This window comes from Sminthopsis crassicaudata, chromosome 2, assembly GCF_048593235.1.
Source record: "Sminthopsis crassicaudata isolate SCR6 chromosome 2, ASM4859323v1, whole genome shotgun sequence".
Classification (NCBI taxonomy): domain Eukaryota; kingdom Metazoa; phylum Chordata; class Mammalia; order Dasyuromorphia; family Dasyuridae; genus Sminthopsis; species Sminthopsis crassicaudata.
This window is the reverse complement of record NC_133618.1, coordinates 488,008,096-488,025,592: the sequence shown is the minus strand read 5'-3', so window position 1 is coordinate 488,025,592 and position 17,497 is coordinate 488,008,096. Positions and strand designations below refer to the sequence as shown.

Here is a 17,497-nt window from a genome sequence, read left to right as displayed (position 1 = left end):
GTCTCCGTTCCTTTTTTTTTTTTTTTTTTTTTTTTAAACCCCAGAGTAATTGATCCCTGGCTGAGCTGTGAGCAAAGAAACCCTGTCCTGTGACCAGCCCTGAGGAACTGGAAGAGGGAACATGCTGCTTCTTTGTTATATTTACTGTTATTAGTAAACACATTAAGCGCTCTCAGTGTAGTTAGGCTCTGGGCAGAACCTAGAGGAGGCACTGTCCCTTCTCTCCTGTTGCCTTTTTCCCTCTTCTCTGCTTGTCCAGCACCACAGACGTGTACCAGTGCCCCTGCTGGTATTAACCTAGAGAAGATCACTAGAGTTATCGTTTAAGACTGGTTATCCTACTTTCTTTGGTATGAAAGGAGCAAACTTTTGAACAGGTCGTGCTTGAATGGGGAAAAGTGGCAGTGGCGCCTCTGGTTGCCTTACTTATTCACTTGATCAGCAGTTTTTTGTGGTTTGGCTTCTAGAAGTGAGTTATCTCGGCTTGGACAAATACCTTTTAAAAGCTTAGCTTATGACTTTTTATTTAATTTTGGATGGATTGTTTTGATTTTTGGAAATATGATTGTGTTCCTTTTCAATTGCAACCTCAGAGTTTTATCTCAACCCAAACTTAGCAAACTAAGAAGGGGTGAAAGCCCCCTGATTCATGAAAATTACTGTCCTCACTGTCCTCACGCATGTGCAGCGGGGACCCTAAAATTTTATATTCTTCCTGGAACCTCTGTTGATTAAACTCATGTTGGAACCTTTTGAAAAAATACCCAGTATGTGATTTTTAGGGGAGAAAAGGTACTTTAGATAAATATATGCCTTGAAATGTGGGTCTCCTCCTCTTTTCTTCCCTCTTTCCCCCTCCTTTTTCCAAATTCTAGTTTATGATTGTTTGGATAACAGAGGAGGAAGTATTACTTCAGAAAGAAAGGTGCTATACAAAACTACTGAATAAATAGCAGGAAGAGAAGGAATTGTTGCTAGAGGAGGAAACATTTTACTTTGTCTTGTTACAACTAGATGCTGCTGTAGCATTGCTTCCTATTTGTTTATTCTCAGTTTAGTACTTTAGCCTTAGTCTTTCTAAGAAACGATTAAATGGTTGTCTTCTATGGCTGCTGGGGAAATGTACAGGGCTCATATGATATGTTTAAGGAACAGAAAAAGCAGAAAAGGCCTTGTAGCTATAGTTAAGACTTCCCTTTTTCTGTCTTTTGATTTTTGATTAATCACCTTATTGAATGTTTCAAAAAATCCTAGGATGTGCATGCAGTGTAATTAAGTATGCATTTATTATTTTTGAAGATTAAGCTAATTTTCCAGAAGGGTGTTATTTATCACTTACAACTTATCTTGTATTGTACAGACCTTGTATATCTTTCATGTAATTATTTTAGAAACCATTACCTCTCATGGAGTGACTACTTCTTTCACTGATTTAAGATCAGAAACACTTGAATGACACCAAAATAGAAACCTATTGTATTAACCCAGTCACTGCAATGCGTGCAAAATTTGTATTCGAAAGGATCCCAAGGGGACTTAAGAAGATCATAGAATATATGCAGGAAATTGTGGGTCCTTTTATATCCTTCTTTGGGGGAAGAAAAAAGTGGAGAAGGTTAATTAGGACAATTTATTTCAGTGGCAATATATAAAACTTGAAATTAGATAGTTATTGAAATACTTGTACAACTTTAGGAATAATGGCACCAGTTGGATCATAGTTATGTTTACTTAACACAGGCTCTATGTGAAATAAGTTGCTTTTATAGTAATTCTCAAATGTAGTTTTTATAGGGTGAAGAGCACTTAATAAAGTTAGGTAAATTGACTAATATTGGAGTTCTAAAGGTTATGATTGTTTTAGGTAATATTTGTGTTTATTTTCCATTAAGTAAAAAACAAAACAAAATTTATCTGTCTTCAAAATGAACCAGATTTCCTTTGCCAGCTTAATCTCAAGAAGTTTGCTAAGACCTACTTGTGTTCCATAAATTGTCACGGAAGGTTTTTTGATGTTTGATTCCCTCTCCCCATTTCTTTTTGTCAAAATATTGTGTAAAAGGAAATGTTGAATTTTAATATTTTGCATATCTATAATGATTTCAGTCAAGTCTAAATGTTTTTCTCACAACTTTAAATGTATAGGTTTTTATGCTAATGTATATTCTTATTCAATAAATGAATATTGAGTTTTATGATGAACATCTAAAAGTTGCCAACATATTAGTATGTATCACATTTAATAATCAGTTTATTCTTGGTTTTTCTAAGATTTAAGTTTGGCGACTTGTGTTGACTTTTTGGCTTGTGGATAACCAATTTGAGGAGATTATTTTCTTGTGGTCTCTTGTTTAAATTAAAGTCCCAGTGATTTTAGAAACACATCTATGAACTCCTATCTTAATATGATTTGTGTGATATGACATTAGATTTTGAATTTTTTATTTGCATCATATATATATATATATACATATATAATATGCATGCTTATTATCTTTACATTCTATATTGAGATCATTCTAGAATGTCAATGTTTACGAAGGTGTATTTATTGTATCTATGGGGAATAGTTGAACATTTTCTGAGGGTTCAACAGTCACTACAAATAAGAAAATTACTTCACATAAAATATAGCCAAAATCATTCAGAGCAGTTAATAATTTATGAACTAGTCATTGATGTATAAACCTTCCAGTCTTCTATATTTCTGAAGGTCTAATTTCCATTTTAATTTCCAGGGAACATTTCTACTGTTTGAATACCTTTTCTGATGTGGATATCAAGTGAAACTGGCACCTATGGATTTTTAAAAGGCTTGCTTTGTTCAAGTGAATGGGTTACCCATTGACTGGACCTGTCATTTTCTTTCCCTCTGCTATCACCTTGTCTGTGTACAATAGGACTATAGTATATAAATAAACTAGTAGAGTATTTGTTTTAATATTAGAAATCTCTTACCTGATTTTTAGACAATGTATTATATAAAATGTATCTAGTAAAAACGCAAGAAGAGTATTGAAAGTGAGGATGGGAGATTGAATAGGTTTAAAGCGGAAGAAAATGCGGAGGGAAATGGCACTGGATTACGATGGAAAAGACAAGATGTAGCAAGTGATGTTATCAGAATATAGTCATAGAATGTTAGAGTTGGAAAAGAAACTTAGAGGTTACCTAGTTCACTTTATTATACAGGTGAATGAACTAAAATTTAGAGAAAGTAAGTGACACAATTAATGGTAGAGTTGAATACAGGTATATGTGATTGTGACTCTTTCCAAGCAATTTCTTTGAATATTTCAAAATATTGCCAGCACCAGCCCATGAATTGATTATCTATATGAAGACAGGGTGTTACAAAAGTCTTATTACACCTTAAAGCTAGGCAAGCTTCAGATTGTATCACTAGTTAATCATTTGTCAAGATTGTCTCCAAAGTCTTAGTGTACCTTTAACTTCCTAAAGATGAAAACTTTATTAAAAACCTAAAATGGCATCAGGACTTTTGGGACACTCTGTATTGTATTTCATTCCTATTTAAATCAAATTTTGGTTTAAATTTATTCTATATTTTGTTTTTATAAGACTAAGATTAAAAAAATTAACATTAGTACATTTTTTTCCCTTCAGTTTTTAGTTTGAAGGAAAAATCTTTAAAATGAAATCAAATACCAGTCTATCTCTTTGTAGAGAAGTTATAAACCAGAAAGACATCAAGTCAGAAGGAAACATAAATGCAAGAGAAACTCTTGTTAGGCTACTGTTCCGTCAATGTTGAAAGTACCAAGCTATTCCTAGGAGCAAGTTTAGAGGAGGTGATAAATAAAGCAAGACAAGAAAGATAAACAACATTTCATCTCTTACAATGTTAAATTTATGTAGCAGGACCCAGATTCTCTTTCTCTAAGTTTTGTAAATTACTAGGACTTAATTATTTGTATTTTTATGTAGTGTAAAAACAGACAAACTCACAGAATACATTATTTTAAAACTCTGGACCCTTCACTTCATTATCAGGAATGTTTTGGCTGCAAATAGAAGCAGATGGTTTATCTGATTATAATTCTGATTTGGCAGCTTGGGTTTTTATATTTTGTCAAATGAATAATATAGTCTTAAGTTGATGTAAATCATTCCTAGGCAATGAAGCAAGGTAATTTTTAAAAAGTCATAAACTTGTAAATAACAGGTGGTTATTCTTTAATGTCTAACCTTAGTATAGAATAAGAAGATCATAATTGAGAAAAATGTATTGGTTAAAAGGAATTATTTCAAAAATGGTTTGCTAAAAATTTTCTGGCCTTAGAGCCATGCTTCTATGGGGAACTTCACCTACTCCAAGTTTATGCCTCCCTAGATTCTGAATCCCTCTATGCTTAAGGAATAATGGAATAAAGTGAAAGAGGAATGGGAAGAGGGGAGGAGCATTTATAAAACACTTATTGTATGCCAAACACAGTGCTAAGTACTTTACAGATATCATCTCATTTGATCCTTCCTGAAACCTGGGAAGTAGCTGCTATTACTACCCTAATTTTACAGTTGAAGAAACTCAAGAAGATTAAAGAGATTAAATGACTTGTACAAGGTCATACAGATTGGTTTTGAATGCCACCTAGCTTCTTTTAACAGGCTTCCAGCTTCTTTGTTTTCAGTAATCTCTACCCTTATATCTATAAACATCATTAATATAACTCTCTTAACTAGATAGTAAATTTGTTGTATTCTGAATGTTGATTAGGAGAATGAGTCTGTACCTGTGATTTCATTGGTGTAGGGAGCTTCCAATAAGAAATTCCTTTTACCAATTACATTTTTTATGTTATCATTGAGAGCTTAAATGATTTGTTCAGGTTTCTATGAGCAATGTGTACCAAAGGAACGTCTGAAATACAAGTCTTCCTGGTTCTGGTGCCAACATTCTACTTGTTATTGTTCTTTTCATGCACTGAATATCCTCATCATTCCCTTTCCTACTCCAAATAAATAAAAAAAATATATAGTCGAAATCATTCTATTAAGTAATTTTCTCTGACTAGAGCTCATTTAATCATAAAGGATAATTTCAGTCACTGATAGTTGGTTAATGATTGCCAAATAAACTTTACAGTTATTGAATGGTATATGTCTTGAATCCAACATTTTCTAATTCTTTTATGCCACATAAAGTGTTTTAAAGAACAAATATTTTCAAAACCTTATCTTACTGGATATTTTATAAGAAATATTCTTTTTTTTATTATATATATATTTTTTATAATATTATCCCTTGTATTCATTTTTCCAAATTATCCTCCCTCCCTCTATTCCCTCCCCCCGATGACAGGCAATCCCATACATTTTACATGTGTTACAATATAGTCTAGGTATAATACATGTGTGTAAATATCATTTTCTATAAGAAATATTCTTAAGAGGATTGGTAGTACATGTGGAGAAGGTATGGTAGTCAATATTTTACTAAAGTAGTCTAATATTTTGGATCTTGGTTGATTACAGACACCTTCACTGATATAGGTTACAATTTTTGGCTTCTCATCTTGGGCAATTCCTATAAATCCTCCAAAGACAGCCTCCCCAGAATTGTTGAGGCTTTCCTTGAAGTCTCTTAATGTTTTGTGAGTGCCAATGCAGAACTTGGACTGGCATAAGTTATCTTTCATTCTTAGTACAAAACTGTCCCCCCCTTTCTGAGTATACTTTTTCTTGATAATCACCAAGATATTTTGTAAAAAAAAATACTTTTGTTTACATGTGATAGCCTACCCGCCCCCCATCATGATTAGATGATGATTTTCCATTTCCCTTTGTGTCACCTGCAATTTTGCCTCTTAAAAGATCTTGGTATTCGTGATCCATAATCACATTGTATCATCAGGGCAATTTATTTTTTACTAGACTTGTGATTTCATTGGTATAGGCAGTTCCTCATGAAGAAACTCCTCCTTCCCTTTATCAGGTTGGCACTTGCTCTAACATAGTTTGAGAGAATCATTTGGATTGTTGAGGTATTAAATGTCTTGCCTAGGTTCATATAGGAGATATGAGTTGGAAGAGGAAGTTTTTTACTTCCTCTATCCATTATGCCTTACTGTCTCTCTGGTATTAATATGTGTATGTATACCATATGTGTTATGGTATTATGTGTGTGTATGTATGTAGGCATATATGCATGAGAATATGAGTGCATTCTGTCATTTCTCAAATATATTCAACCTACTTTCTATCTAGTTTTGAATTGAGTTTCTTAATAATTTGTAATAATAAACCAAAATCTACCAATTAACTTATTGCTTCATAATTTTTTAATATTTTATTGTAGTGAGTCATTGACGCTGGGATCTTGAAGGGTATGTCAGTAGAATGTAGCCTCTGGCATGTTATATACTAAATTAGAAAAGTATTGAGTATAATCACAGCAACACATTGCACTAGTCTAGAGAGACTAAGAATGGAGAAGCCCATCACTAGCATCATGGTCAGTAGGTGATAAATGAATTGGCTGAGGCAACCCATGAAATAACATATTTGAGTAGTTAATGTTGCATAAACAGTTAAACCATACTGTTGGATTTCCAGCAGGTTTCTTATGCCAGATCATAATATAACCAGGCTGGGATTTTGTATGATGTGCTACTGAAGTGTTATAAGAGTTCTATACTTCATAAAGATATTTTTAGTTATAGGAGGTAGGAAACCAAAATGCCAAGTCTGCTGGATGGCTCTTTTGATAGCAGCATGATTTGTTGCAAATTGAATTTATAGAAAAATATTACTTAATATTTTTTTGGTTTAACAGTACCATATGCTTGCATGCTTTTCACTTTATTCTCCTTTTCTATAACTAAAAATTACAATCAGTCCTTTTGTCTATTTTGCTTCTACTTAGCAGACTAGTCACAGTTTAGTGAAGTATAAGTTGAACCTGAAAAAAACCCTGAAGTTTTAGAGTTTTATTTGGATTTTTGTTATCCATGCAATCAATCTTATATGAATACTCAGAGAAGACCATCCTATTTCTATGCAAGGTTGGCTTTTATAAGTATGAAGAATAACAGAAAATATTTTGACTATCTATAATATGCAAAGAGTTGTATTTGACTAACCTCAGAGACTGAGTTTAGAAAAGATATAGGCCACAAAAAAGAAAAAGGTAGTATTTTCTGCTTGTTGTATATAACATGGCTGGTAAAAAAAAGTGTTAGTGGTATAGGAATTCAAGGAGGAAAATCCTACTTTGGGTTGTAATAGTCATAAAATGGAGGTTACACTTAAGGTTGTTCTTGAAAGATAAAAATTAAATAAATGGAGAGGAAGAAAATGTTAGAGGAAGGGACAAATTAGCTAATTTTGATAAAGTAAACATCAAAGGAATGAAAGTTGCTAAGTGATGACAGTAGAGGAAGAGTTTCTAAATGGAAATGAGAAGCAAGTCTGATTTCTCCATCAGGATTGATGAATTGAGACATGTGAGAGGAGGTACAACCAGTATTGGAAAGGATGGCCAGGGGTTCAATGTTGTCTTAGGTAATCCAGGTGTCAGTGAGTGGCCAAAAATGGAAGGAGCATGAGAGAAAGAGTTTTAAAATAAAAGAAGTTCCACATTGGAAAGTGGAAGATTGGGGTATATCTGCATTGTGAAATGGGGAAGGAAAGGATATAGTTGAAGTGAAGAGTTGAATAAGAGAGCAGATAGATCGAAGTAGGGAAGGAAGGATACAGTATCTTTGGGATGGAGGGGAATCAGAGGGTGTCAGAATATGCTCACCTTTGGACATTGAATTTAAGTCCAGGGGTCTCAAACTATGCCTGTGGGCCATATGCTCCAGCTGAGGATGTTTATGGGCCTTCCAGGTTATGGCAAATGGGCTGAGGGGCGGAGACAGAGTGTGAGCTTTTGTTTTTACTATAGTCCAGCCCTCCAACAGTCTGAGGGACAGTGAACTGGTGCCTTATTTAAAAAGTTTGAGGACCACTGACTGGTAGACTATCTGTGGGCAAGAAAAAGTTCTCTCTTTGTTTCTATCCTTTCCTCCTTATCCTCCCTCCTCTCCCCTCTTTCTGATATGATCACTTGATTGAGCTTAGTCAGTAGAGATGATTTCTAGTCTTGACTCCACTACTAACTAGGTATAAGTTTTGCTAAACCATATCCCCTCCTTCCTCTATTCCATATTGTAAAATGAACTAGTTATTTCTTTTATCTCTCTGTGATTCCATGATCTAAATGAAAGAAATGGAGAGTCGGAGAAGGGGGAGGGTTAGAGAATTTAAGAGAATGTAAAGAAAAAGTTTGGAGCTCCACTTGTAGGGAATTGGATAGGGAGTAAACAATAGATAAAGGGATCACTGCACCCCTGTGAGGGCCTATTGACGTTAGGCCTGGATTCATCATGATATCCATTAGAATGACTTCATGACTTTGTCTAAAAGTACTCTTATCGCTTGGGAGTAGCTCAGAAATTTTGACATTGGGGATGACAATTTTAAGGATTTGGCATGGTGAAATTTAAAGGAGTGAATGGTTCCATGGTACTAATGCTGTTGGTGGTATACTGAAAAAAAAAAAAATCTTATACCAGGAATGCAGGGCTGGTTCACTATTAGGAAAATCATTAGCATAATTGACTATATCAATAACCAAATTAATAAAAATCACATTATTATCTCAATAGATGCTGAAAAAGCATTTGACAAAATCTAATACCCATTCCTTTTAAAAACATTACAGAATAAAGGAATAAATGGAGTTTTCCTTAAAATGATCAATAGTATCTATTTAAAGCTATTAGCAAGCATCAAATTTAATGGGGATAAACTAGAACCATTCCCAATAAAATCAGGGGTGAAACAAGGTTGTCCACTACCACTATTACTATTTAATATTGTATTAGAAATGTTAGCTTTGACAATAAGAGAAGAAAAAGAGATTAAAAAATTAGAATAGGCAGATAATATGATGGTATACTTAGAGAATCCTAGAGAATCAGCTAAAAAACTACTAGAAACAATTCACAACTTTAGCAAAGTTGTAGGATAGAAGATAAATTCACATAAATCAGCAGCATTTTTATATATTACCAACAAAATCCAGCAGCAAGAGATACAAAGTGAAATTCCATTTAAAATACTTGTACATAATAGAAAATATTTGGGAGGCCACCTGTCAAGGCAAAGTCAAGAACTATATAAATATAATTATAAAACACTTTCCACACAAATAAAGTCAGATCTAATCTCTTGGAAAAACATTAAATACTCATGTATATGCTGAGCTAATATAATAAAAATGACAATATATAACCTAAATTAATCTACTTATTCAGTGCCATACCAATCAAACTCCCATAGAAATTACATAGAAATCTGGAAGAACAAAAGATCAAGAATTTCAAGGGAATTAATGAAACAAAATGCAAATGAAGGTGGCCTAGCTATATTAGACCTAAAGCTATATTATAAAGCAGGGGTCATCAAAAAAAAAAAAAAAGTAGTTGATCAATGAAATAGGTTAGGTTCACAAGACACAATAGTCAATGACTATAGTAATCTAGTGTTTCATAAACCCAGAGTTCCAAGCTTTTAGGATAAGAACTCACTATTTGCCAAAACTGCTGGGAAAATTGGAAATTAGTATGGCAAAAATGAGATATTCACTCACATCCAACAGACTATGCCAAGATAAGATAGAAATGGGTTCATTATTTAGACATAAAGATTGCTATTATAAGCAAATTGGAAGATAAAAGGATAGTTTACCTGGCAGATCTGTGGAGAAGAAAGGAATTTGGGACCAAAGAAGAACTTGAGTACATTGTTGAATGCAAAATAGATAATTTTGATTATATTATGTTAAAAAGGTTTTGTACAGACAAAACAAATGCAAAGAAAATTGGAAAGAAAGCAATAAACTGGGAAAATTTTTTACATTTAAGAGTTATGATAAAGGCCTCATTTCTAAAATATATAGAGAATTGACTCTATTGAATCTATAAGAATTCAAGCCATTTTCCAATTGATAAATGGTCAAAGGATTTGAACAGGCAATTTTCAGATGAAGAAATTAAAACCATTTCTAGTCATATGAAAAGTGCTCTAAATTATTATTGTTCAAAGAAATGGAATGTTCAAAGAAAAGGAGATGTGGGAAAACTGGGACACTGATACATTGTTGGTGGAGTTGTGAACTTATTTAACCATTCTGGAGAGCAATTTGGAACTATTCCCAAAGGTCTATAAAATTGTGCATACCCTTTAATCCCGCAATATTTTTACTGGGCTTATATCCTAAAGAAATCACAAAGGAGGATGTGCACATGTGCAAAAATGCTTGTGGCAGCCCTTTTTGTAGTGGCAAGAAACTGGAAACTGAGTGGATGCCCATCAGTTGGAGAATGCCTGAAATAATTATGGTATATGAATGTTATGGAATATAGTATTCTATAAAAAACAACCAACAAGATGATTTCAAAGAGGCCTGGAGGAACTTACATGAATTGATGCTAAGTGAAATGAGCAGAACCAGGAGATCATTATACATGGCAACAACAAAACTATATGAAGATTTGATTTTTTTCTTGTGCAGCATGATATTTGTGGAAATATGCATAGAGAAATTGCACATGTTTAACATATATTGATTGGATCACTTGCCAACTGGGGGAGGGAATGGGAGTGGAGGGAGGAAAAAATTAGAACACAGGGGTCAATGTTGAAAATTATTCAGGTATATATCTTGAAAATAAAGAGCTTTAATTTAAAAAAAAAAGCTTTTAAATAAAAGTGATCCAAATTGGATTGAGAATTACTTTAAAAGAAATAAAGCTGAGTTAAGTAGGTGAAGTAAGTTAAAAATCTAAATTTCCAATCCCTTCATTAAAAAAAAAAAATCTTTCCTATTATGAGCTTAACTCACCAAATAACAAAAGCATTTCAATATGCAAAGTATAATGAGGAAGATTGCAAATCAGCCTATCTATATCTATATCTATATATCATGTTTGTAACAAAATTGCCCTGTTTATGTCCCTTCTGAATGTTTTTTTTATGCATCTGAACAATATTTTTCCTACTATTTTCTTTTTATCATTCTTACTCTCTAACTCATCTAACTTAGTAACAATTAAGTGTAGACAAGCAAAACAAATTAGTGCTTTCAACTCTTCTATTTTGCAATTGAGGAAACTGGAGGCCAAAGAGGTGTCCAAAGACATACAAATAGCAAGTGACAGAGATCCATTATACCAAATAATTTTCAAACTTTTTGGTTTCAGGACCCCTTTATCATCTTAAAAATTATTGAAGATCCCTGTCCAGAAATTTTATGTAGGTATTTAAATCTATTTTAATTGTATTCCAAGTTAAAATATTTTACAATTATTATGAAAAATAGTGTTGATTTTATTGATCTCCTAAAAGGAGCTCAGGAACTCCCATGATTTATTGAGCTTCACTTTGAGAACTTCTACTTTATGCCATGCTGTCCCTCCACCAGTAGATGTAAAGTTTTTATTAGTGGATCAGTTTTCTTCTTTTCCTTGTAAAAATCAATCAAATGTAAAGTAAGATTACTAGTATCTTCTAAAAGAGAGTTCAATTTTATTTAGATTGTAGGATTCAAAGATATCATAGAGCATATTAGAATGGTCTAGAGATGGGAGGAAAATGACAGGGGAGAATCAGAGTCACTCAAGATCACGATTGAAAGGATCTCAGAGACCATTTAGTACAACTTGTGCTTGAATACGAATTCACTCTATAACATGAGTTGAAAATAAGGGTTAAGAGCAAATCTAGTAGTTTAAAGGAATGAGAGGACAAAGAATTGAGACTGCAGTTAGAGAGAAAGAGAGAAGCAATTTTGAGGTCTTTATTCATAAATTTACATAAGCCAGAATAGAGCAGTGACTTGCTTTGAAAAAGTGCCCATGTCCAGCAAATAGTAGTTACTTAATAAATGCTTATTGATTGATTTTACTATCATAATTTATTATTTCAATGAGTATATTGTGAAAGTCTATACATACACAGTGTATGTAAATAAAGAAAATAATGACATATTTGACTGTGGATCAACTTTCTAAAGAGAGACTATTTTTCTTAATGATCCTCCTGATAAATTACTGTATGATAAATTTAGAATGGCTTTTTTTTTTTTTCATCATCACATTCTGGGATTTTTCTTATAAAAGTTATACATTTTGTCCTCTGGATTTCACATGACTTTTGTTTTTATGAAATTAAAATACTTTCCATAAATATGCTTCCTGGTATGTTGTAGTATCATGATTAAAAACAATCTATGCATATTGCATTTAAAATCATAATCAATGGAGCACAAGAGTGGTAATTTCTAAAATGCAAATTTGTCTTCTTGTGGATATATGTAGAGATGGATGGAAAGCTTATGTATTTTAGAAACGGAGAACCTGAGTTCATATTCCCCTGATGATGCCTAATTCATATGTAATCTTGGTCAAGTCACTTATATTCCCTGGATCAGTTTTTTTTTTTCTTTTTTTTTTTTTTAAACAAGGGGTTAGACTGCAAGGGGTTAGATTCCAAAGCCTTTTCCATTTATAGATATATGATTTTTTTTTTTAGTCATTTGGTAAACCTGTGATTTTGTATGAAGTAGTAGATTCCAAATTATTCTAGTGCCTAGAGCCTGGTCAAAGCATTTAGGCTGTACTTCCCTGTACTCTGTATGAAATGAACACTTCCTTGTAACAAAGACAAAAAGTAAGCAAAGTGAACTGACAGTGGATATTTCAGACTTGTAGTCACCTGTTCTTCAGATAAAAAGGCATCTTTTGAAGTTCACATGATGGACATTAATACTGTCTTTTAACATCTAATCTTGGTGCTGACTGCCTCATAAAGTAGAAAAGAAAATGTAGATGAAACATACAAGATATTAATTTTATTCAGTTATTTATTTATATGGGGAAATCTTTCTAGTTATAGAAGTTAAATCTACAATCTATGGGCCAATAGTACCCTTCTTAGATTAGGAGAAACATTTAATAAAATGCCAGTGAAATGCATTTTAAATGGGACAAGTTGTGTCCCCTTTATGCTTCCAAAGTATGATGCAAATGTAACTTGCTATTGACTTTCTATTAACTGGATGAAACCACATTATAAGATACTTGTGAAATAGTTTGGCTTTGAGAACTTTTGATGACTTTCCCAAATAGTTGACCAAATCATATTTAGTAGATTATATATTATGCTTATGAAAGTTTAGATTTTATGGTCCTAAAAGTTTTTTCTTTCTTTCTTTTTTTTTTGCTGAAGCAATTGGGATTAAGTGACTTGCCCAGGGTCACACAGCTAGGAAGTGATAGATAGGTGTCTGAGATCAGATTTGAACTCAGGTCCTCCTGACTTCAAGGTTGGTGCTTTAATCACTATGTCACCTAGGTGCCCCTGATTCTAAATGTTTTCAGTGGCTCTGACTGATTGTACATAGAATCTAATTGGCCACTCTAGGATAGATGTATTTATTAACTTATGAGCAAGTTTTTGCACTTTGTACCACAAGATCCCCATAAGAAGACAAGTTCCTGGGCTGCCAATATTTTAATTAAAGGATATTTTGAGAATCATGCTGGTGTCTGGCAGGATGAATCTTAGTAGATGGATAGGTTCTTAAATTTTATCTAAGGCACATACAGTGAGAAAATTTCTAAAACTTTCTATTGTTATATCTTTTTATTTTGTTATTTGAAAAATGTTAACTGAGATGAGTTCTTCCTCTGTTATAAAGGACATTTGTCTAAATATAAGGCAGTCATTTCTCAAGGGATTGATAGAGCTAAAATGAATCTTTGTGACTGAGTCACTAAATATCTGGGAAGATTAATATATAATGCTGAGAACTGCTTCTCAAGAATGAGGAGCTGGTACCAGGTTTAAGTACACACATCTACATATGTGTGTGTATGTATGTATGTATACACACCTGACTTGAAATTGCCATCTATTCATTGTTCTTCTTGTATGAAAATCCATATGGTTTAATAAAAATTATTTTAACAAAAGAAGTGTAACTTTGTAGATTGAAAGGAAAGGATCTGTATCTATGTGGAAGAAATAATTGGACCATGACACAGCAGATCTGGTGAATTTGGTTCTTTTTGTCCAGGCAATGCCATCTGTCTATATATACTGCAGTAGAATCAATCATATAGCTATCTGGATGAATTGTGAAGACAGCTAAAATGACTGGTTCTGCACTGCTACAATTCAATTATTTGAGTATAAATATGACCCAACTGTCAGAAATTTTGAGTTCTCTTCCTCTTTTTTTCCCCAAACTACTTTAATATATGAACTTGAGGATGTGACTTTAATATCTCTGCTTGTCATCAGTCTTCAATCTAATTTGGGCAGAGCCTATTAAGTGGTTCATTCATTAAGTGAATATTTATTGCATGTGTAATGTATGTAACTTACTATGCTTAGTATCATGTAGGTCAGTTAAATTTTTATCCTAGTGTTTTTTTTTTTCTCTCACAAGATATCCTATAGTATTATTTTTCATAGAGAAGATTCCAAGATAATGCATTCTCTAGGGCAGGGGTTCTAAACAACAGATTAGGAGTTTCCATTAGGGTTGAAGAAAGCCATATCTGGTAGATCTCCAATTTGATTGCCACTCCCAGGCTCCTTTGCTTAGGGACTCATCAGGAATAGAAATAACAACCTAAACTGTTCCCTATATCCCTTTTTTCATTCTCACTCCCTGTTTTCAATTTAGAAGAAGAAAAAAGTTCTTCACAAAACAGGATGGGAACTCCTACTGTAAGATATCTTCAAGAATCAGATAAAGGAAATCATTAACATTTATTTTGTCTGTGAATAAATTATTTCATAGACAGTGAACTCTTATCCTCTAGATGCCATTTGGCTTAGGAAAGGAGAGAATTTGCCACTTTTATGCACAATTGGCTATTTTAAGACTATTTAATTCAATGGAACTTTATTCTGTTTTTCTGACTTTTTCTCTCAGGTGTTTATGTTGTTGTTTTTTCCATAAATAAAATATGGAAATAGCCTCTCTTCTTTTCCTGATCACTTTCATCATTTTCTTGAATTGAGATTTGTGAGAATAATGGATTGATTTGTATCTGGATGGTGGGGGGCAAATTTTCAAAACAAAACCTAAAATGCTTGGTATTGTATGGTTTGATTATTGATGATGTGGTTATTGCTCAAGAATTATATCTGGGATGCCAAACCAAGCAGAAATATGGAGGATGTCCAAAAGTCTCAGTGCAGTTTTAAACTTTACCCTAAGCTGCTTTTGTTGTTTGTGATTTCATTTGGGATTTTTTTGCCAATGTTTTGCCATTTTCTTCTCCAACTCATTTTACAGATGAGGAAACTGAGCCAAACAGGATTAAGTGACTTGCCATGGGTTACATAGCTAGTGCGTGTTTGAGACTAGATTTGGACTCAAGAAGGTATCTTCCTGACTTTAGGCCCAGTACTCTAACCACTATGGCATCTACTTGCCCTAACAAAGCTTTAAAACTGTACCATGACTTTTGTACACCCTATATTCGAAGACTTAAACTGGTAGAACGTTTGAAAACTCTTACTGGTTTTTAGGAAACTTTTCTAAAAAGTAATTACTTTGGGCAACTGAAGAACTGCTTAGCCCATAAAAATGAGATTAAAAATTAAAAAATGCAAATGCCATATACATTCTCTTACTTTTAAACCATCTAGTAGTTGGTGACATTCCTCACTGGACATATTTTCCTTTAAAAATATTTTTGAAAGTTTAAAACCATCTAATAGTTGGGAGTATTACTCATTGAGAAATGTTTTTCAGGAGAACTTGATTCATCATATTTCAGCTTCTCTTTTGTATATATTTTCCCTAGGATGTAGATCTCTTGGGCTACTAGAATCAACAAATTTAATTTAAAAAGTTTTTTTTTTTCCAGTAACTACTTTGTAGAAAGTACTGGAGATACTAAATAAGGGGGGAAGGATGCTGTTCTAGTCCACCCTTCCCCCAACCTTTAGAAGATTTGAAAGAGGAATAACTGTTCTTGTCATTTGGAGGGAAGGAGTCATGCTCATAAATATCAAAGGTAGTTGTATAAATCATAAGACAAATGTTCTCTATCAATGAGAAAAATAAGTCTTTGTGCATTTCCAATAGCTTGCCACAATTTTGGGTGGCAAAGGATGATGAGTTCACTAATCAGTCAGTCAATAAGCATTTATTAGGTACTTACTATATTGTAGGAATGGTTCTGGATGTTGAAGACACAAGTAGAAAAAAATGAACACATTTCTACTTGCTAATAATATTCCTCTGTAGCTTTGGGTTTGTAATTTTCTTTCTTCCTTCTCTGTATGAAATTTGTGAACTTGGAGTTGGTAAATTATACCCTTTTGGGCAGCTGGTAATGCAATACTTAAAAGATTAGATCTGGAGTCAAGAAGTCTTAAGTTTGAATTTTCTTCAGATGCTTTCTAGCTGTGTGACCCTAGGCTATTCACTTAACCACTGTCTGCCTCAGTTTCTTCATCTGTAAAACAGGGCTAACATATATTTCCCAGGGATGTTCAACTATTTTTCAAGGTTAAACTTAAGACAATAACTATGCAGCATTCATTTTTATTTATTTTGGGGGCTTATTTTCATTTACATTTTTATCTGCTTTATTTTGTATCAGTTCATATGTCTTCCTATGGTTTTCTGTACTCTTTAGTATTTCTTAAGCACAGTAATATGCCATTATATTAATTTACTGTAATTTGGCCATCTCCTAGATGATGGACATCTTTTTTTTCTAGGCTTTTGATACCATAAAGTGTTGCTCTCAATGTATTTTGCATAAATGGCTTATTTATTTCTGTTTTTGATCTTTGATTTATATCTAACAGTAAGATCTTTTAATCAAATGATAAAGAAAGAAAATAGAATTCAATGCATAGGATTTTATTGGATATAATTTGAAGAATATGCCTGTTTGCTTCTCTCTGTCAAAAGACTCTTGGGAGATTTACATAAATAAGTTGTGCATGTTGCCAATGGTGATTTCTTGTAATAAGCATTGAAGACATAATTGCAGACATGCATTACTGGAAAAGGGGGCACCTTGGTTATATTGGGGAAATGAGAAAAAATAGATGGACAGCCTGAGGGCTGCATTTCTATTTGTCATATTAAAAGTATTAGTGTGTTGAGTATGTACCCCCACAAGAAATTTTGAATAGATATTCACAAGAATTGCAGCATGGTGAAATAGCCTGGAAGTCAAGAAACTTGGTCTCTAGGTTTGGCTTTGTCCTTGCCAAAATTGCTTTGGGGAAGTAATTTCCCATTTTTGGGCTCAGATTTCTTCTCTCTAAAATGAGAGGGGTTGAACTGGAAGATCTCTTAAGTCCCCTATTAGTTTTGACATTCCATTATTCAGAGCATATGAATATTTACTTTAGTAAAGCATTGATGGAAAGTTTTTTTTTTAAGTGT

General features: G+C 33.1%; 1 protein-coding gene across 6 annotated transcripts in view; it reads left to right on the top strand.

Annotated features, from left to right (window-relative positions):
- TOX3 (TOX high mobility group box family member 3) overlaps positions 1 to 17,497 on the top strand; it is a 125,349-nt gene that overhangs the window by 1,892 nt on the left and 105,960 nt on the right. For 2 of the 6 annotated variants that reach the window (XM_074293379.1, XM_074293378.1), the window contains exon 1: positions 47 to 469. The exons of the other annotated variants lie outside the window; for them this stretch is intronic. In XM_074293379.1, coding sequence (XP_074149480.1) covers positions 389 to 469 — 81 coding nt within the window. In that variant the 5' untranslated portion in view covers positions 47 to 388. Of the gene's footprint in view, positions 1 to 46; positions 470 to 17,497 lie in introns of those variants that run through there. 6 annotated transcript variants of the gene reach the window in all.